Source organism: Pan troglodytes, chromosome 18, assembly GCF_028858775.2.
Source record: "Pan troglodytes isolate AG18354 chromosome 18, NHGRI_mPanTro3-v2.0_pri, whole genome shotgun sequence".
Lineage (NCBI taxonomy): Eukaryota > Metazoa > Chordata > Mammalia > Primates > Hominidae > Pan > Pan troglodytes.
In genome coordinates this window covers 5668382-5694561 of record NC_072416.2, presented here as the reverse complement: position 1 = coordinate 5694561, position 26180 = coordinate 5668382, and the positions used below count along the sequence as shown (strand labels likewise).

The 26180-nt window shown below is 58.1% G+C and overlaps 6 protein-coding genes across 13 annotated transcripts; 2 read left to right on the top strand and 4 right to left on the bottom strand.

Annotated features, from left to right (window-relative positions):
• Positions 1-74: 74 nt before the first annotated feature.
• On the bottom strand, positions 75-3791 carry THOC6 (THO complex subunit 6). 5 transcript variants are annotated; one of them, XM_016929231.4, is made up of 13 exons: positions 3461-3791; positions 2004-2119; positions 1839-1903; positions 1661-1764; positions 1539-1576; positions 1414-1462; positions 1240-1311; positions 1046-1148; positions 911-960; positions 754-816; positions 547-657; positions 327-461; positions 75-250 (listed from the first exon to the last, which is right to left on the bottom strand). In XM_016929231.4, the coding sequence occupies exons 1-13, from the start codon at positions 3497-3499 to the stop codon at positions 170-172; spliced, it is 1026 nt and encodes a 341-aa protein (XP_016784720.1). In that variant the 5' UTR covers positions 3500-3791; the 3' UTR covers positions 75-169. The 5 variants fall into 5 exon arrangements, with proteins under 5 accessions (XP_016784720.1, XP_054524737.1, XP_016784718.1 ...); XM_054668762.2 differs by having other exon boundaries at positions 547-816; positions 2004-2115; positions 3558-3698; XM_016929229.4 differs by having other exon boundaries at positions 547-816; positions 3461-3597.
• A 55-nt stretch (positions 3792-3846) lies between these two features.
• On the top strand, positions 3847-5201 carry HCFC1R1 (host cell factor C1 regulator 1). 4 transcript variants are annotated; one of them, XM_009430149.4, is made up of 4 exons: positions 3848-3979; positions 4296-4352; positions 4465-4593; positions 4828-5201. In XM_009430149.4, exons 1-4 carry the CDS (start codon positions 3885-3887, stop codon positions 4961-4963), a joined length of 417 nt encoding a protein of 138 aa, XP_009428424.1. In that variant the 5' UTR covers positions 3848-3884; the 3' UTR covers positions 4964-5201. The 4 variants fall into 4 exon arrangements, with proteins under 4 accessions (XP_009428425.1, XP_009428424.1, XP_063653718.1 ...); XM_009430150.3 differs by lacking the exon at positions 4296-4352 and having other exon boundaries at positions 3847-3979; XM_063797648.1 differs by lacking the exon at positions 4296-4352 and having other exon boundaries at positions 3860-3979; positions 4414-4593.
• Positions 5202-5442: 241 nt separating this feature from the next.
• On the bottom strand, positions 5443-7500 carry TNFRSF12A (TNF receptor superfamily member 12A). The gene is made up of 4 exons (XM_001165479.6): positions 7333-7500; positions 6507-6611; positions 6137-6271; positions 5443-6055 (listed from the first exon to the last, which is right to left on the bottom strand). The coding sequence occupies exons 1-4, from the start codon at positions 7424-7426 to the stop codon at positions 6000-6002; spliced, it is 390 nt and encodes a 129-aa protein (XP_001165479.1). The 5' UTR covers positions 7427-7500; the 3' UTR covers positions 5443-5999.
• A 2061-nt stretch (positions 7501-9561) lies between these two features.
• CLDN6 (claudin 6) lies at positions 9562-13120 on the top strand. The gene is made up of 2 exons (XM_523276.6): positions 9562-9653; positions 11790-13120. The coding sequence occupies exon 2, from the start codon at positions 11811-11813 to the stop codon at positions 12471-12473; it is 663 nt and encodes a 220-aa protein (XP_523276.1). The 5' UTR covers positions 9562-9653; positions 11790-11810; the 3' UTR covers positions 12474-13120.
• A 206-nt stretch (positions 13121-13326) lies between these two features.
• On the bottom strand, positions 13327-17200 carry CLDN9 (claudin 9). Its single transcript, XM_003314941.6, has one exon. It carries the CDS (start codon positions 14460-14462, stop codon positions 13809-13811), a length of 654 nt encoding a protein of 217 aa, XP_003314989.2. The 5' UTR covers positions 14463-17200; the 3' UTR covers positions 13327-13808.
• A 3285-nt stretch (positions 17201-20485) lies between these two features.
• LOC112205864 (uncharacterized) lies at positions 20486-24735 on the bottom strand. Its single transcript, XM_054669684.1, has 3 exons — positions 24671-24735; positions 22990-23727; positions 20486-21654 (listed from the first exon to the last, which is right to left on the bottom strand). Exons 1-2 carry the CDS (start codon positions 24733-24735, stop codon positions 23010-23012), a joined length of 783 nt encoding a protein of 260 aa, XP_054525659.1. The 3' UTR covers positions 20486-21654; positions 22990-23009.
• Positions 24736-26180: the final 1445 nt, after the last annotated feature.

Sequence of the window (26180 nt, the reverse complement as noted above, 5' to 3'; positions counted from 1 at the left end):
GTATCAAGATCGGACAGAGTAATATATAAATCACTCCACCGATTTGGCCCCCATTCATAGAAAGAAAGAGCATGGTAAAAAAGCCTGAAACTTTATTGTAAAAAAAAAAAAAAGAAAGAAAATGAAAAACACTCTAAAACCCTGAGCTGGCTGGGGGTGTCGTCGGAGATCAGAAGGACAGGGAGAAGGCTCGGTAACCCAGGTTGGTGAAGACATCCACCCGACAGCTGTTGCCTGCAGCTGTCAGGACCTGGAGGAAAGAGGGGCATGACTGGCCTGCCCACACCCCTGCCTCCCAGCCGCTCCGTGGCCCCTGCCGGACCCACCTTGCACTCAGGCGCGGCAGGCTGCTGGTTGAGGCTGAGGCTGAGCAGCCCTGGGGAGGAGCCAGGCACCTGGGCCTTCAGCTCCCCGCTCAGCTGCCACTGGTTGACGCAGCGGCCCTGGCCAGCTGACAGAATCTGCAGAGGACAGGGAAGGTGCTCAGGGGTCAGGACTGAAGGGAAGAGTCAGTGGGGGTGGCAGAAGTGAGACACAGGGCCTCACCAGGTCCTGGTAGAAGGTGACGTGCTTCTGTGGCGCCCGGATGGGGAAGATGGTGGTGGGTGTGGAGGATCGGAGGTGCCAGAGGGTGAGGGCTGGGCCCCCTCCACAGACCTGGACAGAAAGGTGGGAGTCCCCAGCTGTGAACCACAGGCCCACAGCTGACAGGGCCCGGAGCTGCCATCCCATCCAACAGTCTGCCCAGCTCACCATCCAGTCGGAATCAGTTGCCAAACATCCAATCCAGCGCCCATTGTGGGGCCTTGAGCACTCCTGGGATGGGGAGGGGAGGAGGGAAAGAGGTGGAGACCTGGAGAATTCAAGGAGTTGAGGGAGAAGAGGACAATGGCCACGGTCACACCCTCACCTCGTGCTTATAGACCTCGATCGTCTGGACCTCCTTGGCTGTGCGCAGGTCTGCGGGGAAAGAACTGTGAGTGGTGCCCCACTTGCCTCAGCCTCCTTCACTGCCATCTTGCCCTCCAACCAGCCACCTGCTTACCCCAAAGTCGAACAGCTCCATCCTCGCCACCTGACAGCACCTCTGGGCTCCTTTCCCGCAGTGCCAGGCAATGGATGTAGTCTGTGTGGCCCCGGAGGACCCTCTGCATGTAGAGGGGCGATGTCAGGAGGAGACCTAGGAAGAGTGCCTCTCCCTGACCTAGACCTGCTCTAGGGCTCCAGGACCCTGCTCACCGTGAAAGTCCCAGTTTCAAGGTCCATAGTGTGCAACTGACAGTCTCCCCCAGCCAGGATGAGGGAATTCTCCTGTGGAGGAGCAGGGTGAGGCAGAAAGTCAATGTCAAATCAGGATAGGCAGAGGGTGAAGGATCAAAGTTTGGACCAAGAACAGTCACATGGGGCTCAGACCTTGGGGACCAGCAGCAAAGCGTTGATCTCAGGCACTTCCAGGCTGGTCCTGGGGAAGGAAAGGCAAGGTCAGTGAGGAAGTGGCTTCACCCTGATGCACCCTCTATCCACGTGGCCCTGCTCACCTGTATGGAGGCTGACGACGCCACAGCTCCTTACAGCCCTTCAAAAGAGAAAATACCAGGTGACCTCAAAGGCTCTCTCCGGGTCCAGGCACCCCAGCCCTTTCCCAAGCTCGACTCCTTACCTTCTTGAGCATCTCCGCCCAAAGCCAGGCCTTCACCTCCCCATCCCCAGCACTAAGCAGATGTCGATCGGTGGAAACCATGCTATAGACGGGCCCATCATGGGCTAAAGAGAAATGCAGAACTGAGTGAGTCAATCCCACCCAAAGTCCCGAAGCCAGACTCCACAGCTATACCCACCTTGGAAAGTCACCACCGGCTTCTTACTTTCCTCTTTGGCTTCTGAGCTCAAAGCAGCGGACAAGCTGCAGGGACAGCGGAGGGGACCCAGGAGTCAGAAACAGGGGCATCCGTCCCATGAGGGCCAAGTGCCAGGGCTAATGGGTGGACAGCGGCAGAGGGTACCTGAAGATGGCAATCTGCCCGTAATTGTTGCCAGCCGCCAGAAACTTCCCACATGGTGAGACGCTCTGGGAGAAGATGGTCATATGGAGCCGCTGCAAGGCCTGGAACACCTCTGTCTGCAGGGAAAGACTGGATGAGGCCTGCCTGGGACTTATGAAACCTCCCATCCACAGAGTCCTCCCTGCTTCCCCCAAAACCTGCCAGGTCTCCCACTGTCCTGACTTCTCAGCCTTCTTTTGAGGCGGCCCCGCCCCAAGCCAGCACCTGCCCATGCAGTCCCATGGGTGGCTCCAAGAAGACACTGAAGAAGGGGAGAGTTGAAGTGATGCCTCAGGGACCTCTGAGCAAGCACCCAGGCCTCTCCTGCCAGCTTCCTCAACTGACAAATGGAGCTCACAGAAGATTCCATCACAATTAGATGAGCTAGTGTATAGACAAGAGCTTTACGTGGGGCTGTCACTCAGTGCTTAAGCCGGGTGTGGTGGTTCATGCCTGTAATCCAGCGCTCTGGGAGGCCAGGAGTTTGAGAGCAGCCTGGGCAACATAGTGAGACTCTGTCTCAACAAAAAATTTAAAAATGTGGGGCCGGGCGCAGTGGCTCACGCCTGTAATCCCAGCACTTTGGCAGGCCAAGGCAGGTGGACCACCTGAGGTCAGGAGTTCAAGACCAGCCTGACCAACATGGAGAAACCCTGTCTCTACTAAAAATGCAAAATTAGCTGGGAGTGGTGGCGCATGCCTGTAATCTCAGCTACTCAGGAGGCTTAGGCAGGAGAATTGCTTGAATCTGGGAGGCGGAGGTTGCGGTGAACCGAGATGGAGCCACTGCACTCCAGCTTGGGCAACAAGAGTGAAATTCCATCTCAAAAAAAAAAAAAAAAAAAAATTTGGCCGGGCGTGGTGGCTCACACCTGTAATCCTAGCACTTTGGGAAGCCAAGGCAGGCAGATTACCTGAGGTCAGGAGTTCGAGACCAGCCTGGTCAACATGGTGAAACCCTGTCTCTACTAAAAACACGAAAATTAGCTGGGCATGGTGGCACACGCCTATAGTCCCAGCTACTTGGAGGGCTGAGGCAGGAGAATCGCTTGAACCTGGAAGGCGGAGGTTGCAGTGAGCTGAGATCGCGCCACTGCACTCTAGCCTAGGTGACAGAGTGAGACTCTGTCTCAAAAAAAAAAAAAAAGTGCTTTGCAAGAACTAGAAAATTAAAAAAAAAAAAAAGTACCTCTACTACCCCAACATAGAAAAACGTACTGATTTATAATTCCTACTCTCTGACTTGCGTTAAGCCCCTGAAGCACTTCTGGGTTACTATCCCGCCCCCCTGGTCAGAGTCTGAGTTCCACAAATAGCCCAGGCAAAACAGGGCTCAGGGCACGATTCCCTGCTCGCCCCGTCCCAGCCATGCGTGAACTACAAACCCCAGAAGGCAACGCGCACCACGTGCGTCTCACCTGACCCAGAGGCACCGCGAGCGGCACAGCTCGCTCCATCTCCAGAACTACAAGTCCCAGAGTGCTCCGCGCGCGACGCAACCTCACGAGGCCTTACGTGCCTAGAGCGGTTCCTCTCCGTGGCGCCCTACCGCCTTCGGCGCGAAGGTGGCTGGTGCGTACCGTCCCGAACCCTAGGAGCCGAGGTGAGCGCCGCGAAGACCCCCGACATTAAGAAGTGGCGTCCACCGCAGCCCCCTTAAGCCGGATACCCTCCCCCACCCCGAGGAGCAAGCCTGCCTTCCGCCACGCGCCGCCCGTCTTCCGCGCCCGCGCAGAACCTCGCCGCTGTGCCCGCCTAAAGCCACGCCCATCCTCGCTTGGCCACGCCCTCAGAGCCTCCTCCCCTGTCGCCCAGATCCCACCCGCAGGACCCCAAAACCCAATGATCCTGCAGCAGCCCTTGCAGCGAGGCCCCCAGGGAGGGGCCCAGCGCCTCCCGCGGGCCGCCTTGGGGGTGACTTGGGGCCTGGACGCCAGGTGCGTGTAGGGGACCAGGGTGGGCCTGACCAAGGGCCGTAGGAGCTTTGGCTGGGTGCTCAGGACTGGTCTGTAGGATGAACACGGGGTGGGGCGAATCGGCGGGGCTTAGGCGTGAGCTGAGATGGGACTGGGGCTGCGGCTCAGGGTCGAGACTTCCGAGGTACCCTGCTGGATGGTCCAGGAGAGCGGGGACCGGCACCAGCTGAGACAGGAATGGGCTTGGGGCTCCTGGCTGATGCTGCAGGCTTGGGCGGGCAGATCCTTGGGAAGGGGCCAAGAGGGTGGGGTGCACCAGGCTCTCTTTTTTTCCCAGCTCCCCTCTCCGAGGAGCTGTGCCCATGAGCACCAAGCGGCGCCTGGAGGAGGAGCAGTGAGTTTGGGGGCAGGGAGGAACTCCCAACAAGATCTCTGTCACCTCTGGTCCCCAACAGGCTGCCTCCTGTGTCAGTATCCCAGCCTGCCTCTCTCCCATCTCTCCCCAGGGAGCCTCTGCGCAAGCAGTTTCTGTCTGAGGAGAACATGGCCACCCACTTCTCTCAACTCAGCCTGCACAATGACCACCCCTACTGCAGCCCCCCCATGACCTTCTCCCCAGCCCTGCCCCCACTCAGGTAGGTTCCTCCACTGGCCAGGCCTTCTGCAGAATCACAGGCGGTCCTCACAGCTGACCTCAGGCCCTGCCTCATCGTGCCATTTTTAGCTCTAGCTGACCTCTGGGTTGTTTCCCATCTTGGCTCTTTGGAAAGTGCTGGGAACCCAGGAGCCCCTGGGGACCTGGACCTGGTGGGAGGTGCTCAGCTAGGCCAGCCTCAGCCCCATGCCCTGACAGTCATTTCCTCTTCTAGGAGCCCTTGCTCTGAGCTGCTTCTCTGGCGCTATCCTGGCAGCCTCATCCCTGAGGCCCTCCGTCTGCTGAGGCTGGGGGACACCCCCAGTCCCCCCTACCCTGCAACCCCAGCTGGGGACATAATGGAGCTCTGAGTGCTGGTGGACAGTGCCCCTCCCACCTTCCTTCTTCCCCACAACAGAAGAGACCAGCGACTCCCGCAAAGGGACAAGGTTCCTCCCTCTCCTGCAGAGTAGGCATCTGGGCACCAAGACCTTCCCTCAACAGAGGACACTGAGCCCAACGGAGTTCTGGGATGGGAGGGGTGGGAGCATGGGAAGGGAGGCATCCCACCCCCAAGAAGAACTGAATAAAGATTGCTGAGCAAAGGAAGGCTTCAGTCTGGAACCTGGGGCTTTTGGGGATGGTGGAGAGGGCAGAGGCGCGGGATGCTGGGGTTTCTCCTCAAGATCTTCCCTGGAAAACTGTTAGGGCCAGCCAGGTCCTTGCCGGCTGAGTTCCAGGCATTGAGAATGTGTGAGTCAGAGCCTCACCCCCGCCCCCGCGGCTGGCTGACTCACTCCCTCCCTCCAGCTCAGGGGAGTCAGTCGGGGATCACTGCCTCTCCAAACCATTTAAAGTTAAAGATTCTTTTATTAATAAATTCTCCCTCCCCTCCAAACTCTCCCCAAAATAAATATCTCCTCCCCGCTTTGGGGAGTTGGGGGGGTCTGTATCTTAGGGCCAGCCCTCCTAGTGGGCCAGCCCCCTAGTGTTAAAAATAGGTCCCTAACCCCCCAGGGTGACCCCCGTGGTGGAATTTCAGGACATCTGAGTGAGTGGGGCCTAGTGTCAAGTCTGCCCCCCAAGTCAGCCTGGCCCCCAGGGCCTCTAGGAAGGAGGGCACCCCCCTCCCCTGTGCAAATGCTGCAGTTCCTTAGTCAGTGTCAGCTGTTTTGTGTGAGCCAGCGTGAGGCTCCCTTTCTGTTCTGGAGCCAGAGGCAGGGCAACCAGACACCTTGGAAGGTTCCCCTGAACCCTGGGCCCAGGCCTCAGAGGTGATTCACCGCCCCCCACCCCCCTTGTGGTTGGAGGAGCTTGGCTCCCGCCGCGTCTGGGAGGCAGAGACTGGCTCTAGAATGGATGAATGAATGATGAGTGGGCGAGCCCCGGCTGGCAGGGGGCACATTGTCACTGGATCAGCGCCACAGCTGGGCAGCCCTCTCCGCCGGTCTCCTCTATGGGGGCTGCAAGATAAGAGGTGGGGTCGTCAGCAGCAGAGAAAAGGTCGAGTGCTGACAGGGCTGGGCAGGCCAGGGCACACTTACTGGTGAACTTCTCTCTCCTGCGGCATCGTCTCCAGACCAAAAAGCCAGAAAGCAGCCCCAGCACGAAGGTCAGGCTCAGAGCGCCCCCAAGGATGGGCCAAAGCAGCCGGAAGGGGGCAGGAGGTGCTGCAGCGCCTGGGGGCGGGACTCGGAGTCAGACCTCGCCCCTCTCCAGGCCAGCCCCGCCCCCTAAGACTGAGCCTTCTGCCTTCTCCCAAACGTGGCCTCCTCCCTGACCGGAGCCCCCTCCCAGCTCCCACCTCCTCCCGATTGATTTCCCAGATGCAAAGCTCTCGGCCCTGCTCTGCGCACCAGCCACCCTCCCTCCCAGTCTGGGGTCCGCTGGCCACTGGCCCTGCCCCCCACTCACAGCCCAGGCAGAAGTCGCTGTGCGGTCGCGCCCTGCAAGACGCGCAGTCCATGCACTTGTCCAGGTCCGCGCTCCAGGAGCTGCCGCGGGAGCAGGGGGCGGTGCCTGGGGAGGGGGCCTCGGGTCAGAGGCTGGGGGCGGGACTCGGCTATTCTGGGGTCTGAGGTCAGGGTCGGCCGGCTCGAATAACGTGAGTCACTGGCGCCCTCCCCGCGCATTCCTCACAGGTGACCGCACGGCCCGACCGGGACACGGCAGCTCCGGGAGGGAGGGCGTAGCGCGGGACGCTGGGGGTGGGGGGGTCAGGTCCCCACAACCCCCCTGCCGCCGGCGGGTGACTCACTCCTGGGCACCGGGCCCGACCCCAGTCCCTCCCCCCGCATAGCTGGGCACTGAAGTCACCGGATGGAAGGGGGCACCCCACATGGTATAGAGGGCACAGACCCTAGTGCCTCTCGACGGCCTCCCCAACTCATCGATCACTGGGGCTAGTTAGACCCTGTACGGACCAGGCTGGGGGCGTGCCCCTTCCTAGACTAAACATCCCGCCCTCACTCACTTTCTCTCTGCATTCGAAGTACTTCGGACTTTTGGAACTGAAGACCCCTCCAACCCCAATTGGACGGTGGGAGAAACTGAGGCCCGGATTGTGAATGAAGCTTGGAGAGTGATGGAACTTCCCACAGCCGGGAGCGAGCTGTTTGAAGGCCACCTGACCCCAGATCCCCACATCCGCCTGTTCCCCCAGTTCGGCGCTGTTCTCCAGACACCCAGTCCGGCTCCCGAGCCCCGGCCCGGGGTTCCCCGACCCCGGAGTCCCGCGTACCTGGCGCTTGCTCCCCGGCCACGGAGCGCAGCAACGCCAGCCAGAGCCCCAGCACGAGGAGCCGCAGCAACCGGCGCAGCGAGCCCCGAGCCATAGTGCACGTCCTGCGCCCGCCGCTGTCTGCGCCCGCCGCCGGCCGGCAGGGACCCACGGCCGCCGCCCCGCCCCCGCCCCCGCCTTCCGGGGCGGAGCTCTCGCCTCCGCCCGCCTTGAGGTCCGCTTCGGGACGCCCCGCCCCGCGGCGCCCGCTCAGTTCAGTCATTCATTCAACAAAGTCCTGGCGCGGGAGCTGCCAGGACCCCGCAGGGACGCAGACCCCCTTCCTTGCCCAGCCGGTGATCTAGTCCAGCGTGCGTGGTGTGGGGAAATCAAAAATTAGACACGAGTGCTCGCTTCGGCAGCACGTGTAGAAATCAGACACGAACGGCCGGACGCGGTGGCTCACGCCTTTAATCCCATCAGTTTGGGAGTCTGAGGCAGGCGGATTACGAGGTCAGGAGTTCGAGAGCAGCCTGACCAACGTGGTGAAACGCCGTCTCTACTCGAAATACAAAAATTAGCCGGGCGTGGTGGCGCGCGCCTGTAATCCGAGATACTCAGGAGGCTGAGGCAGGAGAATCTCTTGAACCCGGGAGGCAGAAGTTGCAGTGAGCCGAGATCGCGCCACTACACTCCAGCCTGGGCGACAGAGTGAGAGTCCGTCTCAAATAAATAAATAAATAAACAAACAAACAATAAAAAGAAATCAGACACACGACCAATCCATGCAGAGATCACTGCAGCTTCCTTCCCCCCCCCCCCCCCCCCTTGAGATTGCGTCTCACTCTTGCTCAGCCTGGAGTGCAGTGGTACGAACACGGCTCTCTGGGCTCAGGTGAGCCTCCCACCTCAGCCTCCCAAGTAGCTGGGACCACAGGCCCTGCCCCACCACGTCCGGCTAATTTTTGTATTTTTTGTAGAGACCAGGGTCTTACTATGTTGCCCAGGTTAGCCTGGCCACTACAGCTTTGTTAAGGGCCCGGGGGGTATAAGAATTAAACCTGAGGTCAGGAGCTCGAGACCAGCCTGGCCAACATGGTGAACCCCCGTCTTTACTAAAAATAAAAAAAAGAAGTTAGCCGGGCGTGGTAGTGGGCGCCTGTAATCTCAGCTACTCGGGAGACTGAGGCAGGAGAATTTCTGGAACCTGGGAGACGGAGGTTGCAGTCAGTCGAGATAGCGCCATTGCACTCCAGACTGGGCGACAGAGAGGGCCTCCATCTCAAAAAAACAAAACAGGCCGGGCGCGGTGGCTCACGCCTGTAATCCCAGCACATTGGGAGGCCGAGGCGGGCGGAACACAAGGTCAGGAAATCGAGGCCATCCTGGCTAACACGGTGAAACCCCGTCTCTACTAAAAATACAAAAAAATTAGTCGGGGGTGGTGGCGGGCACCTGTAGTAGTAGTCCCAGCTACTCTGGAGGCTGAGGCAGGTGAATGGCGTGAACCCGGAAGGCGGAGCTTGCAGTGAGCCAAGATCGCGCCACCACACTCCAGCCTTGGCGAGAGAGCGAGACTCCATCTCAAAAACAAACAACAACAAAAAACCAGCAACATAAAAATAATATTATCTGGCCGGGCGCGGTGGCTTAAGCCGGTAATCCCAGCGCAGTGCGAGGCCAAGGCGGGCGGATCGCTTGAGTCCCGGAGTTCGAGACGCCTGGGCAGTATAACAAGACCTTGTCTATACAAAACAAAACATAAATTAGCTGGGCACGGTGGCGTGTGCTGCCTGTAGTCCCAGCTACTCAGGAGGCTGAGGCGGGAGGATCGCTTGAGCCCAGAAGGTCGAGACTGCAGTGAGCCGTGATCGCACCACTGCACTCCAGCCTGGGTGACACAGTGAAAATATTTCTCTAAAATAATACCAATAGTATGCCCTTTAATTTGTACCTTAGGACGTAGTTACATAATAAAATGCAGACTTGTTATCTCCATTGTGCAGAGTAGGAAACGAAGGCTCGGGAAGGTTAGGTGAGTTCCCCATGTCACCGCGCTGCTTAAGTGGTGAAGCGGAGTCTCAAGCTCTGTTCTACCCTAAGCCTGGCGCCCTCACCCTGGGTGAGTCTGGACGTCTGCCAGCCCGAGGCGGGCGCAGCGACCCCAGCCTCCAGCGCCCCCCTCTGACAAGCCTGGGATTCGCACGCCCGCTGCCGTCAGGGACAGGGTCTCTGCCCCTCCTCCGGGGCGGTGGTCCAGTGACGTCACCGCTTCTTTAAGACCCCCGCCTCCGCCCCTGTCCCGACACTCGGCCTAGGAATTTCCCTTATCTTCTTCGCAGGTGAGTCCGGGGCTAGTGTGCGTGTTGGAGAGACGCCTCTTGGGGCCGGGTGCAGGGTGGTGGCGGCGTGGGTAGGGGTGCGTGCGAACTCGGGCTGCGGCCGCCTGGATGGGCGAGTCCCTGAGGGGGTCGGCCGGTCCGCGCCCAAGCCTCCGAGGTGATAGGTCCTTCGGGGCTCCCAAGGGTTAAACGCCCTCCCCCCTCCCCAGGGACAAAGACTCCGAAACCCCTGGCGCCCCTCCCCCACCTGCCTTGCCTCTCGGGGCGGGGCGCCCCTCCCCCCTCCTCCTCACCTGGGGGAGCGGACCTTGCGGCCACTGCAGCTATAGAACCCCTCCAGGGCGCGCGGCTCCCAGGTTGGGGTGGTCGGGTGGGCCGGGGCGCCCTCGGACAGAGTCGGGTGGGCCGGGGCGCCCTCGGACAGAGTCTTTTTCATGCAGTGCATGAAAAAGAAAGGGGCAGGGGCACACTCAGAGGGGAGAGGCCTGGGCGCCTAGACCAGCGTGGCCCCGACCCTAACTCGGCCAGAGGCCTAAGGGCCGGACCTGAGCGCTGGAGCACCGTGCCCCAGCCAGTCTCCCCAAGGTGGCCTGCTCCGCCCAGGCCTGGGGCCCCCGGCTAATGAGTAGAGCCTGCCCTCCGACCGCTGCCGGCCGGGAAAAGTTTAGGTCCAAGCCGTACAATGAAAGAACTCTGGGCGGTGGGAGGCCACAGCCCGGCCCTAGTCAGAAGTGATTCCCTCCACGACCTCCAACACTGAGGGGACACAGGTGCAGGCCAGGTGGCGGTGGGAGAACTGGTGTTGAGGGGAGTCTAGCACGGCATTTACGTCTAGAATTCATAGGAAAAGGCCCTCAGCCTTGAGGCTATGCTCTCCAGCGCCTAGGGGAGGTCAGAAGGGTGGGGCCAGGGAGTTATCCAGTGGCTTTGGGGAAGGAACTGCTTTTAGGTGGGGGATTAATGATGCTTTTCTTCATCTCTCCTGGTCCTGGTGTCTGCCAGCCTGGGGTGTGGAACCAAGTTGTAAGGGACATTGGGTGGTGGGAGGAAGCTTAGGATCTCCAATCTTAGTGTTGAAATTAACAAGTTTTGGTTGGGCACGGTGGCTCACACCTGTAATCCCAGCACTTTGGGAGGCTTGAGGCGGGCAGATCACCTGAGGTCAGGAGTTCGAGACCCGCCTGGCCAACTTGATGAAACCCTGTTTCTACTAAAAATACAAAAATTAAGACCAGGTGTGGTGGCTCATGCCTGTAATCCCAGCACTTTGGGAGCCTGAGGCGGGAGGATCACGAAGTCAGGAGATCGAGACCATCCTGGCTAACACAGTGAAACCCTGTCTCTACTAAAAATACGAAAAAATTAGCCGGGCGTGGTGGTGAGCGCCTGTAGTCCCAGCTACTCGGGAGGCTGAGGCAGGAGAATGGCGTGAACCCGGGAGGCAGAACTTGCAGTGAGCCGAGATCCCGCCACTGCACTCCAGGCTGGGCGACAGAGCGAGACTCCGTCTTAAACAAACAAACAAAAAAAATTAGCCGGGCGTGGTGGTGTGCACCTGTAATCCCAGCTACTTGGGAGGCTGAGGCAGGAGAATCGCTTGAACCTGGGAGGCAGAGGTTGCAGTGAGTGGAGATGGCACCACTGCACTCTAGCCTGGGCCACAGAGCGAGACTCCTCGTCTCAAACAAACAAACAAAAGAAATGGACAAGTTTTGAGCCTTAAACTCAGGGCTAGAATTGAACCATTCTACATGGAAACTGCTTGGAAATCGCACCGTCCTCTCATCCTGCTTTTTGCCGCCTTGCAGCCTGATCACTGGCTCTGGCCTTGGACTGTCATTGTATAGGTTTCATCCTGTTATCTTTCATTTGCACTCAGGATAGCCAGGGCAGGGCTGCTTGCACATTCACTGTCATCAGCCAGTGCCTGTCACATAACTAGAAAGAATAATAAATGCTAAAGCATTAAGTGTCCATTTTGCCCACGAGAAGTGAGGCTCAGGGAGCACGTCTTGACTGAGTTCCAGGATGTGATGACCACTTTCCAGGGTGCATGCCCCTAGAGTCCTGTCCACATGTGGCCTGAGGTCTGGGCCTGCCAGGCCTCACCTTGTTGTGCTTCTGTCCCAAACACAGTGCAGCTCCTTCAACCTCGCCATGGCCTCTGCCGGAATGCAGATCCTGGGAGTCGTCCTGACACTGCTGGGCTGGGTGAATGGCCTGGTCTCCTGCGCCCTGCCCATGTGGAAGGTGACCGCTTTCATCGGCAACAGCATCGTGGTGGCCCAGGTGGTGTGGGAGGGCCTGTGGATGTCCTGCGTGGTGCAGAGCACCGGCCAGATGCAGTGCAAGGTGTACGACTCACTGCTGGCGCTGCCGCAGGACCTGCAAGCTGCACGTGCCCTCTGTGTCATCGCCCTCCTTGTGGCCCTGTTCGGCTTGCTGGTCTACCTTGCTGGGGCCAAGTGTACCACCTGTGTGGAGGAGAAGGATTCCAAGGCCCGCCTGGTGCTCACCTCTGGGATTGTCTTTGTCATCTCAGGGGTCCTGACGCTAATCCCCGTGTGCTGGACGGCGCATGCCATCATCCGGGACTTCTATAACCCCCTGGTGGCTGAGGCCCAAAAGCGGGAGCTGGGGACCTCCCTCTACTTGGGCTGGGCGGCCTCAGGCCTTTTGTTGCTGGGTGGGGGGCTGCTGTGCTGCACTTGCCCCTCGGGGGGGTCCCAGGGCCCCAGCCATTACATGGCCCGCTACTCAACATCTGCCCCTGCCATCTCTCGGGGGCCCTCTGAGTACCCTACCAAGAATTACGTCTGACGTGGAGGGGAATGGGGGCTCCACTGGCGCTAGAGCCATCCAGAAGTGGCAGTGCCCAACAGCTTTGGGATGGGTTCGTACCTTTTGTTTCTGCCTCCTGCTATTTTTCTTTTGACTGAGGATATTTAAAATTCATTTGAAAACTGAGCCAAGGTGTTGACTCAGACTCCCACTTAGGCTCTGCTGTTTCTCACCCTTGGATGATGGAGCCAAAGAGGGGATGCTTTGAGATTCTGGATCTTGACATGCCCATCTTAGAAGCCAGTCAAGCTATGGAACTAATGCGGAGGCTGCTTGCTGTGCTGGCTTTGCAACAAGACAGACTGTCCCCAAGAGTTCCTGCTGCTGCTGGGGGCTGGGCTTCCCTAGATGTCACTGGACAGCTGCCCCCCATCCTACTCAGGTCTCTGGAGCTCCTCTCTTCACCCCTGGAAAAGCAAGTGATCTGTTAACAAAGGACTGCCCACCTCCGGAACTTGTGACCTCTGTTTCCTCCGTCCTGATAAGACGTCCACCCCCCAGGGCCAGGTCCCAGCTATGTAGACCCCCGCCCCCACCTACAACACTGCACCCTTCTGCCCTGCCCGCCCCGCCTCACCCCCTTTACACTCACATTTTTACCAAATAAAGCATGTTTTGTTAGTGCATTTGGTGTTGCAGCGGGTTACTGAGTGCCCACCCTGGCTAGGGGAGGAGATGGGCATAAGTGAGTCACGATCCCCTCTCCCCGTGGCTTGAGTGAGCATACCCACCAGGCAGAACCTAGAGCCAGACCTTGGCCTGACAGCCACCAAGGGAGGCCACCTGGCTGTGCCTGCCCAGCCCCAGCGGCGGCGCACAGATTAGAGGGAGCCCAGTTACAAATGCTCTTTATTTCCAACTCGAGGGTGGGGATGTTGGGGAGAGGGAGGTGATGGGCAGGCCCTCCCTGACAACTCCAGGGTTGGGAGGGCATGATCTGCTCCCTGGTTTTGGAGCCAATGAGCTGCTGCTGTTTTGGTGAGGCCAGGGTTCCTGGGGCAGGGGAGGGCACAGAAGAGAAGGAAGGCCAGCCAGGGCAACGGAAGGAAACAATTACTGGGGAGGCGGGGGCAGGCCAGGGTTCCCAACACCTCTAGGCTGCCCAACTTGGGGGAGAACATCAAAGGGGACCCCACTGAGAAGAGCTCAGCCAGGCCAGCTGACCCAGCCCTGCAGCCAGGTGTAGCTTGGGCTTTTGGAAAGTGGGTTTTCCTGGGGAAGGAGGTTGTGATGGAGCAGGGCATCTGGTCATCAGGCCAAGGTCGAAAGGGTGGAGCAGTGGGGAGCAGTGGGATCCCAGGGGAAACCTCCGCCTCACACGTAGTCCCTCTTGTCCAGTCCAGATGCACCCGAGCGGGAGGGGATGGAGTAGCCCAGCCTAGGTCCGCGGGGCCGCTCGACCTGGGGCGGGGGGCACGTGCAGCAGAGGAGCCCCCCGCCCAGCATAAGCAGTGCAGCCGCCGCCCAGCCCAGGTAGAGGGAGGCCCCCAGCTCCCGCTTGAGGGCCTCAGCCACCAGGGGGTTGTAGAAGTCCTGGATGACGGCGTGCGCCGTCCAGCACACAGGGATGAGCACCAGGATGCCGGCGAGGAGGAGGATGACCCCCGCGGTGAGCACGATACGGGCCTTGGCACCTTCGTCCTCCACACACGTGGTACACTGGGCACCTGTGATGGCCACCAGGAGGCCAAGCAGGGCCAGCAGGAGGGCGATGACACAGAGGGCACGTGCGGCCTGCAGGTCCTGCGGCAGAGCCAGCAGTGAGTCGTACACCTTGCACTGCATCTGGCCCGTGCTCTGCACCACACAGGACATCCACAGGCCCTCCCACACCACCTGGGCCACCACGATGCTGTTGCCGATGAAAGCGGTCACCTTCCACAGGGGCAGGGCGCAGGACACCAGGGTCCCCAGCCAGCCCAGCACAGCCAGGGTCATGCCCAGCAGTTCTAAGCCGGTCGAAGCCATCTGGCCCCTCGGTTAGGTCTTCTCAGCCCCAGGCGGCCTAGGTGACTCAGAGGATGTGTCTGGTGTGCTGGGTGGGTGTCTCTGTGTCCAGCAGGAGGGGGAAGGCTTGTTGGTGTCCCCAAGCCAGGCCAGTCCTCAGTTCCGTGAAAGGCGCCTCTTGAAAGGCGCCTCCTCTCCGTGCCTCTTGCAGGTGTTTCTGGTCCTCGCGGAGCACAAAGCAGACTCGTAGTCCCGCTCGGCTGAGTGGTGGGTGTCACCTCGAGGGGCCTCCGCCCATCGGATGCCCTGAGGGTGCTGCTGCTCTTACCACCCCGCTGTCACACCTGGGCTGAGCTCGCACAGGCCCTCCAGACGCACTGCCAGGCTGAGGACAGCCACGTCTCCTGCTGGCTGGCGCAGGTTCCCACTGAACGACTCTGACAGTGCCACCTGGGGACTCTGCGGGCTCTTGGCTGCAGGCGGGGTTTTAAGGCCCAGGCAGGGGAGGAGCAGAGTGAAGTGCAGGGAGGCCGGGATAGGGGAGACCTGAGCCACGGGGAGGGTGCGGGGCTGGGGGTTCGTGGGCAGCAGATGGATGAGGGGCCTGGGGGCCAGCGGGGGATGCTGCGGCTGAGTGGGGACAGGGGAGGAAAAGCGTCCGTAGCATCTGTGCATGTGGGAACCAAGGGTAAAGGAGGGGAAGATGGAGGACAAGCTGAGGAAGAAGAGACGGATCGGGGGTCAAAAAAGTAACAGGCTCAGGACAGAAACACACACAGGGGGCGTCGGCTTGCCTTCCTGAGCCTCCTCCTTCCGCAGACCCTCCCCAGCCGCCTCTGCTCTCCCCCAGCCGAGTTTCGTGATGCAAACATGCCCCAGCTCCCCGAGTATCGCACACTCCCGCCCGCCTGGGACTCTCTGGAATCTGATCCATCCCCCGTCTCAGCCCAGTGGCCCCGCTAGCTCCCGGGGGAAGGGCCCCGCCCGCACTGTTCCCCAGACGACAGGTGCCTGGCGCCCAGCTCAGGTGGCATCGCCCTGGCAACGGCCTAGAAAACTACCCCCCACTTCAACCTCAGCTCAGGTGCGCTCTTGCCACCCCTGCTGCTGAAACCGAGGCTGAGCTGAGCTGCCTAAGATCTTCAGAGGCCAGAGGATGAGGGGCCTGTTGTGGAGATTGGGGGGCACTCAGGAAGGGGGATGGAGGCGGGACGGGCTGGGGCTGGAACCCAGGGTGGGGCAGAGCCCAGGACCCAGTTATGTTCCATGGGTGGGTGAGTGAGTGGCCAGTCAGGCCTCCCGGGCCAAAACACCCCAGAGGTGGGCACGGGGGTTAAGTCCAGGGACTCAAGTGTCCCCAAGACCTGCCTTCCAGTTTGCAGGAAAGCCTTACCTCCGGAAAAACCCCCTCAGAGCCTGTGATTCCACTCATGGGGACAGCCTGGGAGTCCCACTGACCAAAGCTCAAATCCTGACCCCTACCTGGGACAGGTCATGGAAGGTCGAGGTCCTTAACCTCCTTTGGTCAAAGACCCACTTGAGAAACCCCGTGGGACTCACAGAACATGCACCCACAAACATGTGCCCCTCATTTGTGGGGGAGGGTTCATGAACTCCCTCAAGCCCCTGCCTGGGTGCTAAGAACCTCTGAGGATTGTTGTCTGAAAAAGGGGTGTGACGGCCAGGTGCAGTGGCTCACGCCTGTAATCCCAACACTTTGGGAGGCCAAGGTGGGCGAATCACGAGGTCAGGAATTCGAGACCAGCCTGGCCAACATGGTGAAACCCCGTCTCTACTAAAAATACAAAAAATTAGATATCCCAGCACTTTGGGAGGCCGAAGCAGGTAAATCGGAAGGTTAAGAGATCGAGACCATCCTGGCCAACATGGTGAAACCCCGTCTCTACTAAAAATACAAAAATTAGCTGGGCATGGTGGCACAAGCCTCTAGTCCCAGCCACTCGCCACTCTGGAGGCTGAGGCAAGAGAATCACTTGAAACCGGGAGGTAGAGGTTGCAGCGAACCAAGATCGTACCACTCCACTCCACTCCAGCCTGGCGACAGAGAGACACTCCTCAAAAAAAAAAAAAAAAAAAAATTAGCTGGGCGTGGTGGCGGGTGCCTGTAATCCCAGCTACTTGGGAGGCTGAGGCAGAAGAATCGCTTGAACCGGAGGCAGAGGTTGCAGTGAGCCGAGATCGCACCACTGCATTCCAGCCTGGGTGACAGTGGGAGACTCTGTCTCAAAAAAAAAAAAAAGGAAAAGGAAAAGGGATGTGAGGAACATTGTCTCCATTCATACACTTTCCAGGGAGGTACAGAGGATCCTCAGAGTGGGCCCTCACCTGGGACTGCCTCTCACCTGCCTGGTGCTGGGAGGGCTGGGGTGTGCTGGAGCCCACTGGCCAGTGCGGGCAGGGCTGGAGGTGCCCACCACACACATCTGGTGGCTGCACCACTTCACGGCACTGCCTTCGGGGAGCCAGTGGCCAGGCACACCCCTGCTCAGTGCCCCTCACCTAGTGGGTGGGACATTGTGTATAAAGGGCTCTAACCTCAAGGAGTGGTCAGGGTTCAAACCTAGGGGTATGAGCATCGCTTCTGTGAAAGGGTTTTAGCATCTTTTGGGTCCGGGCACTGAGGCTCACGCCTGTAATCCCAGCGCTTAAGAGGCCAAGGTGGGAGGATTGCTTAAGGCCAGGAGCTTGAGACCCACCTGGGCAACATAGTGAGACCCCATTTCTAAAATTAAAAAATATATATATATATATTATATATATATATATATATATATATATATATATATATATATATACACAAAAATTAGCTGAGTTAGGTGGATCCTGTCTGTAGTCCCAGCTACTCGGGAGGCTGACGTGGGAGGATCTCTTGAGCCTAGGAGTTGGAGTCTGCAGTGAGCTATGATTATGCCACCGCACTCCATCCTAGGTGAGACCCTGTCTCTTAAAAAAAAAATGATACTTTTGGAAGAGAGATTTATACTTTCCTTCAGATTTGCAAAGGGGCCTTGACCCAAAACAACTTAAGATCCTCCCCTGCAAACACAGAGACAGGCCAGCACCAATCAGCTGGTCTGTAAGGTAAACAGAAGCCTGGCCTCCTCTTCACCACCCCCTGGGCCTCTCCAATGAGGGGGGCTCCTCCGGTACGAGGGGGGCTGACCTGGTGGCCCCACAGAGTCTGGAAGATGGGGGGTGATACAGAGGCTGGAAAATGGCCATCAGTGGACTCAGGGAATCTTGTGGCAGGTTTGTCCAGCTCACCCAGCCCCTGGGGCTCAGATTTCACAGGGTTGGGGTGGGGAGAGCAGAGATTGCAGACGGAGGCAAGCTGGTCAGTGGGCTCCCTCGCAGCCTTCCAGGGGCCTCCAGGAATCCAGCCGCACAGGTTTGGGCAGCTGTCAGGAGGCAGCAGCAAGCCTGCCTCCCTGGAAGTCCCCCCACCCAGCAGCCCCAACCCAGGGGCTATTATCTTCCCTGGGCCGGAACAAGTCCTCCTCGTCCTAGGGCCTAAGGTGATCGGCTCATCCCACTTTTTTGAGGGACATTCCCAGTTTGAATATTGGGTCCTCCAGGGAAACCGGGACGGCTGGTCCGCTTGCCGTCGGGCCCTGCCTCGGTGACTCACCGGTTCCACATTCAGCTCTAAACCCCTATGTTGTAGCCCAGTGGCGGGCTGCACACATCCAGTGAGCGTTGTGCCCGGAAAGGGCATAAGAGGACCCCAGGGGTTTTTTTGTTTGTTTTTTGAGACGGAGTTTTGCGCTTGTTGCCCAGGCTGGAGTGCAATGGCACAATCTCGGCTTACTGCAACCTCTGCCTCCTGGGTTCAAGCTGTACTCCTGCCTCAGCCTCTCAAGTAGCTGAGATTACAGGCATGCGCCACCACACCCGGCTATTTTTTTTCTTTTTTTGTATTTAGTAGAGACGGGGTTTCACCATGTTGGTCTGGCTGGTCTGCGAACTCCTGATCTCAGGTGATCCGCCTGCCTCAGCCTTCCAAAGTGCTGGGATTACAGGCAAGCGCCACCGCACTTGCTCGGGGACCCCAGGTTTGTGTTTTGTTTTGTTTTGTTTTGTTTTGTTTTGTTTTTTTGAGACGGAATCTCGCTCTGTCGCCCAGGCTGGAGTGCAGTGATGTGATCTCGGCTCACTGCGACCTCTGCCTGCTGGATTCAAGCGATTCTCCTGCCTCAGCCTCCCGAGTAGCTGGAACTACAGACATGTGCCAACACACGCGGCTAATTTTTGTATTTTTATTAGAGACGGGGTTTCACCATATTGGCCAGGCTGGTCTCGAACTCCTGATCTCGTGATCTGCCTGCCTCGGCCTCCCAAACTGCTAGGATTAGAGGTGTGAGCCACCGCATCCAGCCGACCCCAGGTTTTTAAGACCCCAATTCCTCTTTGGCCCAACATCTCCACACCGGAGCAAGAAGGAAAGCAAGTCCACACTCCAGGGACTAGCCAGCAGCGTGGGTGGCGGCTGCTCAGCAAATGCGCACACCCCCACCTCAGTGACCAACCCACTGGACTTGCCTTCACAGTGGCCCTGTGCGGCTTCAGGCTCCTCCCACCCCAAGTCTCTAAGATAAAACACAGTATCTCCCCAAGCCCCTTGGGGAGAGTAAAAGTGGAGAAACATCTTGGAGCCTAGGAGAGGCTGAAAGAGGGTGGTTGGGGAGCTGCCCACGGTGGGAGGATTCCCAGGACACAGGGGTAGCAATTAGCCTGTTGTCCTCAGCCCTCACTAGACCTAGGTTGGGAGGTCCTAGACCCTCTCCTAGGCCCCCGTGCACCTGGATTCAGTTGGATCTTGGGAACGGAAGGGTTAAGGTTGGGGCCTAATCAGGGACTGGAATGCCATTGATATGGAAAAGTGGGGGCCCCTTGGTGTGGTTACCATCTCAATGGCACTTTAACACCTCCAGCGAAGTCCCCTCCCCCATCCACCACGTCTGGGAAAAGAGGTGGGGGAGGGGAACCTTCCCCACTGTACTACCCTGGGAGGAAAGGAAGCCGGCTCTCCACCAGTCCCTTCCTGGAGTGACAAAATGGACCTCGTTTTTGTTCCGTCTAGGAGGAAAGAGGGGCGGGGAGGCTCAGGTGGGCAGAAGAAACCAGAGATCAGCTTAGATAGGGTCGAAGTGGGTTAACCCGCGCCTCTTAGAGGGGGAAGTGTGGCCTGACCACAAAGGAAAGGAAGGAAGTTACCAGGAGCTACCATGCGCCAGGAACAGTGCGGGGGTGGGTGTGGGGGCAGCACACTAAGAACCCCAAGGGCAGAGTCACCCACTGCGCCCGGAGGAGCCAAGACCCAGATCTTACAGGTAGAGAAGCTGGTCCCCTAGCTCCCAAACCAAAAGGTGCAGCTAAATCTCGGTGGTGCAGCCGTCACCCTCACGGGCTCACTGCCCACCTTCACAGACAGGAACAAGCTCAGGGAGCTGAGCGAACCTGACCAAGTGCACAGCGGGAAGCAGGACACACCTGACACCAACCCAGACCCTGACTTTGGAGCTAGCCCCCCTAGGTGGGCTAAGAGAGCCTCCTGAACCTCTTTCCCGACAGGGCAGCGGGGCAGGGCCTCTCCTTCTTCTGGGCCTCCCAAGCACCATCCCGTTCCTCCTTGTCCCAAATTCTTCGAGGCTCCCAGTACAGGGAAACCTCTGCAGAAAACTGCATTTGGATCTGATTACGGAAGAGGCCCCCTCCACCAGCTGGCTCACTCTCATTGCCATGTCCCTGGCAAGGGAAGTGCCCTTTGCTCCCCACTTGCAGGGGGCAGCGGGCTGGACTCCCAGAACCTCATGTGAGCCCCACCCCAGGGCTCCCTGGGCAAGTCACAGCTGCCCAAACCTCAGGTGCTCCTGGCTATAAAGCAGAGAGGAGACAGCTCTGCTTCAACCCTGGCATATCCCTGGACTGGCGCCTTGGGGATCGAGGTGGGTATTGACTCAAGACAAGCATATTTTGTCAAAAGCATAATGGAGGTTTCACTTGTACACCTGGGCAGACTCCACTGACTGGGTAACAATTAACTTTATTATCAGTAGTAATTGTCAGTTTCAACCAGCAGCAGTTATCGCTCCCACCCTTTGAGGGTGGGGGCCCAGTGGCTAATGCTGTCTTTAAGAATACACATCTGTGTACTTCCTGTTTCTTAGCTGAGAGAGGAGGCCTCAACAATATAAAGCACAGGGAGCTGGGGAGCGGCAAGGCAGTGGGAATGGGCACCTGGCCATTAGTCAGAGAAGGGGAAGGAGAGTTACTTTATTCTCTTCTGGTGCCAGTAAGAACTTTATCAAGGTACTAGTGCCATCAGCTCCTGCCCAAGGGCACCCAGGGCCCCAGGTCAGCATGACGGATTTAAGACACATTACGTTCTGGGAAGACGGCTAGGAAGGTAGGTCAGCCCCACAGGGGAGAGGACACTGCATGTCTGGATGGGGGCACGCAAAATGATACCTCCACCCTCTAAGCCCTGGAATCTGTGAATGTGACCTCACTTGATAAAAGGGCCTTTGCACATGTAATTAAACTAAGGATATCAAAATGAGATTACCCTAGGTTTCAGGCGGGTCCTACCTTCAACGACAATCCAACCTCTTACAACATAAAAACAGGGAGATTGGAGACAGACATGGGGAGAAGGCCATGTGAAGACGGAGGCAGGAACTCCTGTGATGCAGCCACAAGCCACAGAGGGCCTGGAGCCACCAGGAGCTGGAAGAGGCAGGAGGGATCCTCCCCTAGCACCTGTGAAGGGAACAGGGTCCTGCCCACACCTTTATTTTTGACTTTTGGCCTCCAGAATTGTAACGAATAAATTTCTGTTGTTTGAAGCCACGCAGTGTGTATAAATTTGCTACTGCGGTCAGGCCGGGCGCGGTGGCTCACGCCTGTAATCCCAGCACTTTGGGAGGCCGAGGCGGGAAGATCACGAGGTCAGGAGATCGAGACCATCCTGGCTAACATGGTGAAACCGCATCTCTACCAAAAATAAAAAAAATTTAAAAATAAAATTGTTACTGCAGTCACAAAGAACTAGTACACTGCCCTTCTTGGTGGTGGGTCCCGGGCTCTCCGAGGTCCCCCAGGGTCAAGGTTGGCTTTCTGATACCAGTCCTAGGCTGCTGGAGAAGAGCCCACTGAGATAGAATTTTCGCCTGATTACCTGAGCTCAGGCCACCTAGGGAACAAAGAGAACTTTATTAAGTTGTAGAGGCTGCACAGAAACTGGCGGGTGGGGTGCAGGCAAAGCTGGAGAGAACAGGAGCTTCCTCTCAGGGCCCAGCCCGGGTGGGGGTGGGGGTGGGGGAAGCTCTCCTGTCCCATGGGGATGACTTCACAGCCCTTGCATGTGACCCTTGGGTCCAGTATCGATCCCCACCGCTGCTTCCCTGGTGCGCACAGCCAGCCCGACCCCTGGATCTGTTTCAGTTGAAAATTTGACTTCTGAAGACTTTTGAAAGGCCGGGCGCAGTGGCGTATGCCTGTAATCCCAGCAGTTTGGGAGACGGGCGGATCACCTGAGGTCTGGAGTTTGAGACCAGCCTGACCAACATGGAGAAACCCCGTCTCTACTAAAAATAGAAAATTAGCTGGGCGTGGTGGCGCATGCCTGTAAACTCAGCTACTCAGGAGGCTGAGGCAGGAGAATCGCTTGAACCCGGGAGGCGGAGGCTGTGGTGAGCCGAGATTATGCCATTGCACTCCAGCCTGGGCAACAAGAACGAAACTCCGTCTCAAAAAAAAAAAAGACTTTTGCGGCAGGATCAGAATTTTCAAGAGCCATACACTGAGGATGGCCTTAGCCATGGCATCCAGACCCTTTATTTATAAGAGAAATGAAATATTTGGATATACTTAAAGCACTTTAAACTTTTTTTTTTTTTTTGAGACGGAGTTTAGCTCTTGTTGCCCAGGCTGGAGTGCAATGGCACGATCTCGGCTCACCGCAACCTCCGCCTCCCGGGTTCAAGCGATTCTCCTGCCTCAGCCTCCCGAGTAGCTGGGATTACAGGCATGTGCCACCACGCCCGGCTAATTTTGTATTTTTAGTAGAGACAGGGTTTCTCCATGTTGGTCAGGCTGGTCTCAAACTCCTGACCTCAGGTAATCCGCCAGCCTCAGCCTCCCAAAGTCCTGGGATTATAGGCGGGAGCCACCGCGCCCGGCCCAGCACTTTTAAACTTTCGTTTTCATACCCTTGATCCCCATTTCCTTGGACATGTGCTGTGGGCCCCGCCCGCTGCCCTGATCACTAGCCAGGTTATCAGCCCAGGGGATGGGTTACATTCTCAAATAACCTAGCAAGAGGCCTGCTGGAGGGCAGCAGGGGAAAATGGAAGACCCGAATCTTTAGACAAGTCTATTTTCAGACTCGCTCCTTTCTCTACCAAACCTGGGCTGCTTCCGATTCCCCTTCTCTCTTCCCCAAACTGGGCTCTAACCCCCGTCCTCTGAATCCATGCCCGGGGAAGGTGGCTACGGGCACTGGCCCTGTCGGGGGCTGCCTACTCACCCGCCGCGGGAGGGGCCAGGTCAGCAAGGCGGCGACAGGAAGAAATGCGGGGGCGGGGGCAGGGGCGGGGGCGGGGGAAAGGCGGACAGCGGCCATGGGTCGCGGGTCTCGGGGGCCGCCAGCAGGCTGAAGGGAGAAGGTCGCGCGGGCAGCGGCGGCAGCGGATGCGGGGGCGGCTCGGAGACCAGGGGCGGGCGGCCGCGCGCGCCCACGGGCCCGGGGGCTGCGGCGACGGCGGCCTCGGGCAGCGGAGGCAGCGGCAGGTGCGCGGGCGGCGGCGCGGGCGCGGGCAGGCGCGGCAGGTCCTGCAGTGCGAGCACGGCGGCGGGGAGCGCGGGTGAGCAGGCTTCGGGTGGCAGCTCGGGCAGTGCCAGATGCGCGCCGGGGCCCCAGGGCGCCAGCGGCTCGGGCCGCAGCGGGAGCGCGGGCAGCGGCGGCAGCTCGGCCAGGGCGAGAGCGGAGGGCGGCGGCGGCCCGGGGCTCAGGCCGGGCGGCAGGCCGGGCAACGGCGGGTGCGGCAGGGACGGCGGGGGCAGCGGGGTGGGCGGCAGCGTCGAGCGGGCCCGGCCCAATCGCGAGTGGGCGCGGGCGCGGGCGAGCCGCGGGTGCGAGCTGGAGCGGGGCAGCCGCGCCGCCAGCTTGGCTGCGGCCGCCACCCCGGTTGCGGCCGCCACCCCAGGGCCCCAGAGCGCGCCGCCCGCCGTGACCTCGTACCTCGGGAGGTGGCCAAGCGCCGCCCTCCGACCGGGCCAGCCAATCGCAGATGCCCGCCGCCGCACCCCAACCAATCAGGGGCCAGTGCGCTCGCGGTCTACGGGTCCCACCCGGCAGCTGTCAAGGGCTACCCTTGGCAGCCAATCAGAGATATCAGCGCACTCCGCCAAGTTCTTCTTCCCGCCCTCTCCTGGTCCCAGCCAATCGCTGTGTCCCAGGTGCCGCAGCTGCTCCCCGCCCTCAACTAGCCTGGATATCAGGCGCTGCACACGCGCAGTGGGCGCCCCCACCTGGCTTGAGAATCTGCGGATTCGCTGCGACACCGAGGCGCGCCGCCTCACCAATTTTTTTTTGTTTGTTTTTTAGGTGGCTTTTTTGGGGACTGAGCCCCTCACTCTGGCGCCCAGGCTACATTGCAGTGGCGCGGTCTTGGCTCAGTGAAGCCTCGACCTGCCGGACTAAAGCAGTTCTCCCGCCTCAGCCTCCCCAAGTAGCCGGGACTACAGGTGCACGCCACCACACCCGGCTAATTATTATGGTCTTTAAATTTAAAAAAAAAATTTTTTTTAGACGGAGTCTCGCTCTATCCCCCAGGCTGGAGTGCATTGGCGCAGTCTCAGCTGCAACCTCCGCCTCCTGGTTCAAACAAGTCTCCTGCCTCAGCCTCCTGAGTAGATGGGATTACGGGCGCCCGCCACCACGCCCGGCTAATTTTTGTGTTTTTAGTAGAGACGGGGTTTCGCCATGTTGGCCAGGCTGGTCTCGAACTCATGACCTCATGATGCACCCGCCTCGGCGTCCCAAAGTGCTGGGATTACAGGCGTGAGCTACCGCGCCCGGCCTAATTATTATATTTTGTGTAGAGATGAAGTCTCACCATGTTGCCCAGGCTGGTCTCGAACTCCTGGGCTCAAGCGATCCGCCGGCCTCAGTCTTCCAAAGTGCTGGGATTCCAGGCATGACCCACCGCGCCCGCCCCCCGACGCCACCGATGTGGAGTGTGAGATTGTCCTCTCGTTGCTGTTTACCCATTGCAACTCAGGTATGAGGATCCTGTGTGGATGGGTCAAGGTGCACAGATTTCCATTCAGTTATCTTATAAGAAAGATAAAATGATATCACAATTCAAAAGTAAAGTTTGGTGATAATATAGTTAGCATTTGTGTTAAAGTTCCTAAGAACAATTGTAAATGACAGATGGGTGAGAATCTGGTAGCTCAGAACAAAAAGGATAAAATGGTCAATCTATTCAAAATTGGAATATAGAAACTTTTTTTTTTTTTTTTTTTTGAGACAGGATCTTGCTCTTTCGCCCATGCTGGAGTGCAGTAGTGCCATCATGGCTCACTGCAGCCTCGATCTCCTCGGCTCAAGTAATCCTCTCACCTCAGCCTCCCAAGTAGTTGAGACTACAGGCATGCGCCACCCTGCCAGGCTAAGTTTTTTATTTGTGGAGATGGGAGTCGCCGGGCGCGGTGGCTAACGCCTGTAATCACAGCACTTTGGGAGGCCGAGGCGGGCGGATCACGAGGTCAGGAGGAGATCCAGACCATCCTGGCTAACATGGTGAAACCCCGACTCTACTAAAAATACAAAAACTTAGCTGGGCAGGCGCCTGTAGTCCCAGCTACTTGGGAGGCTGAGGAAGGAGAATGGCATGAACCCGGGAGGCGGAGCTTGCAGTGAGCCGAGATTGCGCCACTGCACTCTAGCCTGGGCGACAGAGCGAGACTCTGTCTCAAAAAAAAAAAAAAAAAAAAGAGAGAGAGAATCAAGAGAGTCAGGTCGATTATGTTTCTAATTGTTGTTTGAGATGTCTAAGGCTATTTCGTTAATCAGGCATTTAAGGCACGCAAAATATTTAGGGAAAAGTCGAGTTGTGAAATTCATATTTGTTTTTATTTACTTATTTATTTTTTATAGAGATGGGGGTCTCACTATATTGCCCAGGCTGGTCTTTAAATTGTAGGCTCAAGCAATCCTCCTGCCTTGGCCTCCCAAAATACTGGGATTACAGGCGTGACCCACCATGCCTGGCCAAGCTGTGAAATTTATAAACTAATTAAGCATTCATCAAAGAATGTGAAAGTGAGTTTTACATCCAAATTATTAGTCAATACAATCTGGAAGGCCACTATAAAGGCTTAAGGAAAATGAGATTTTTATCTAACAACTTTAATAAATAGATTATAAATGAAAACACAAAGAATGAAGTGTTCTTTTCCATGCACAAGGCCCCTAACTTGGATGTGGTTCCCCCGCTAGGCGGTGACCAAGTGATGCCCTCCCTGAGGGCAGGCGTTGATCGAGTCTGTTTTCTTCTCATGGTTTCTCCTGTTGGGAACATGGTCCCTGGCACATGGCCTCATTGATGTTTGCCAAATGAATGAATGAGGTGCTGGGTGGTGGCTGCAGGCCCATGCCACTCCCACCCTGGTCAGCAAGCCCCTTGCATGGCACGCGGAGGCAAGCAGGGA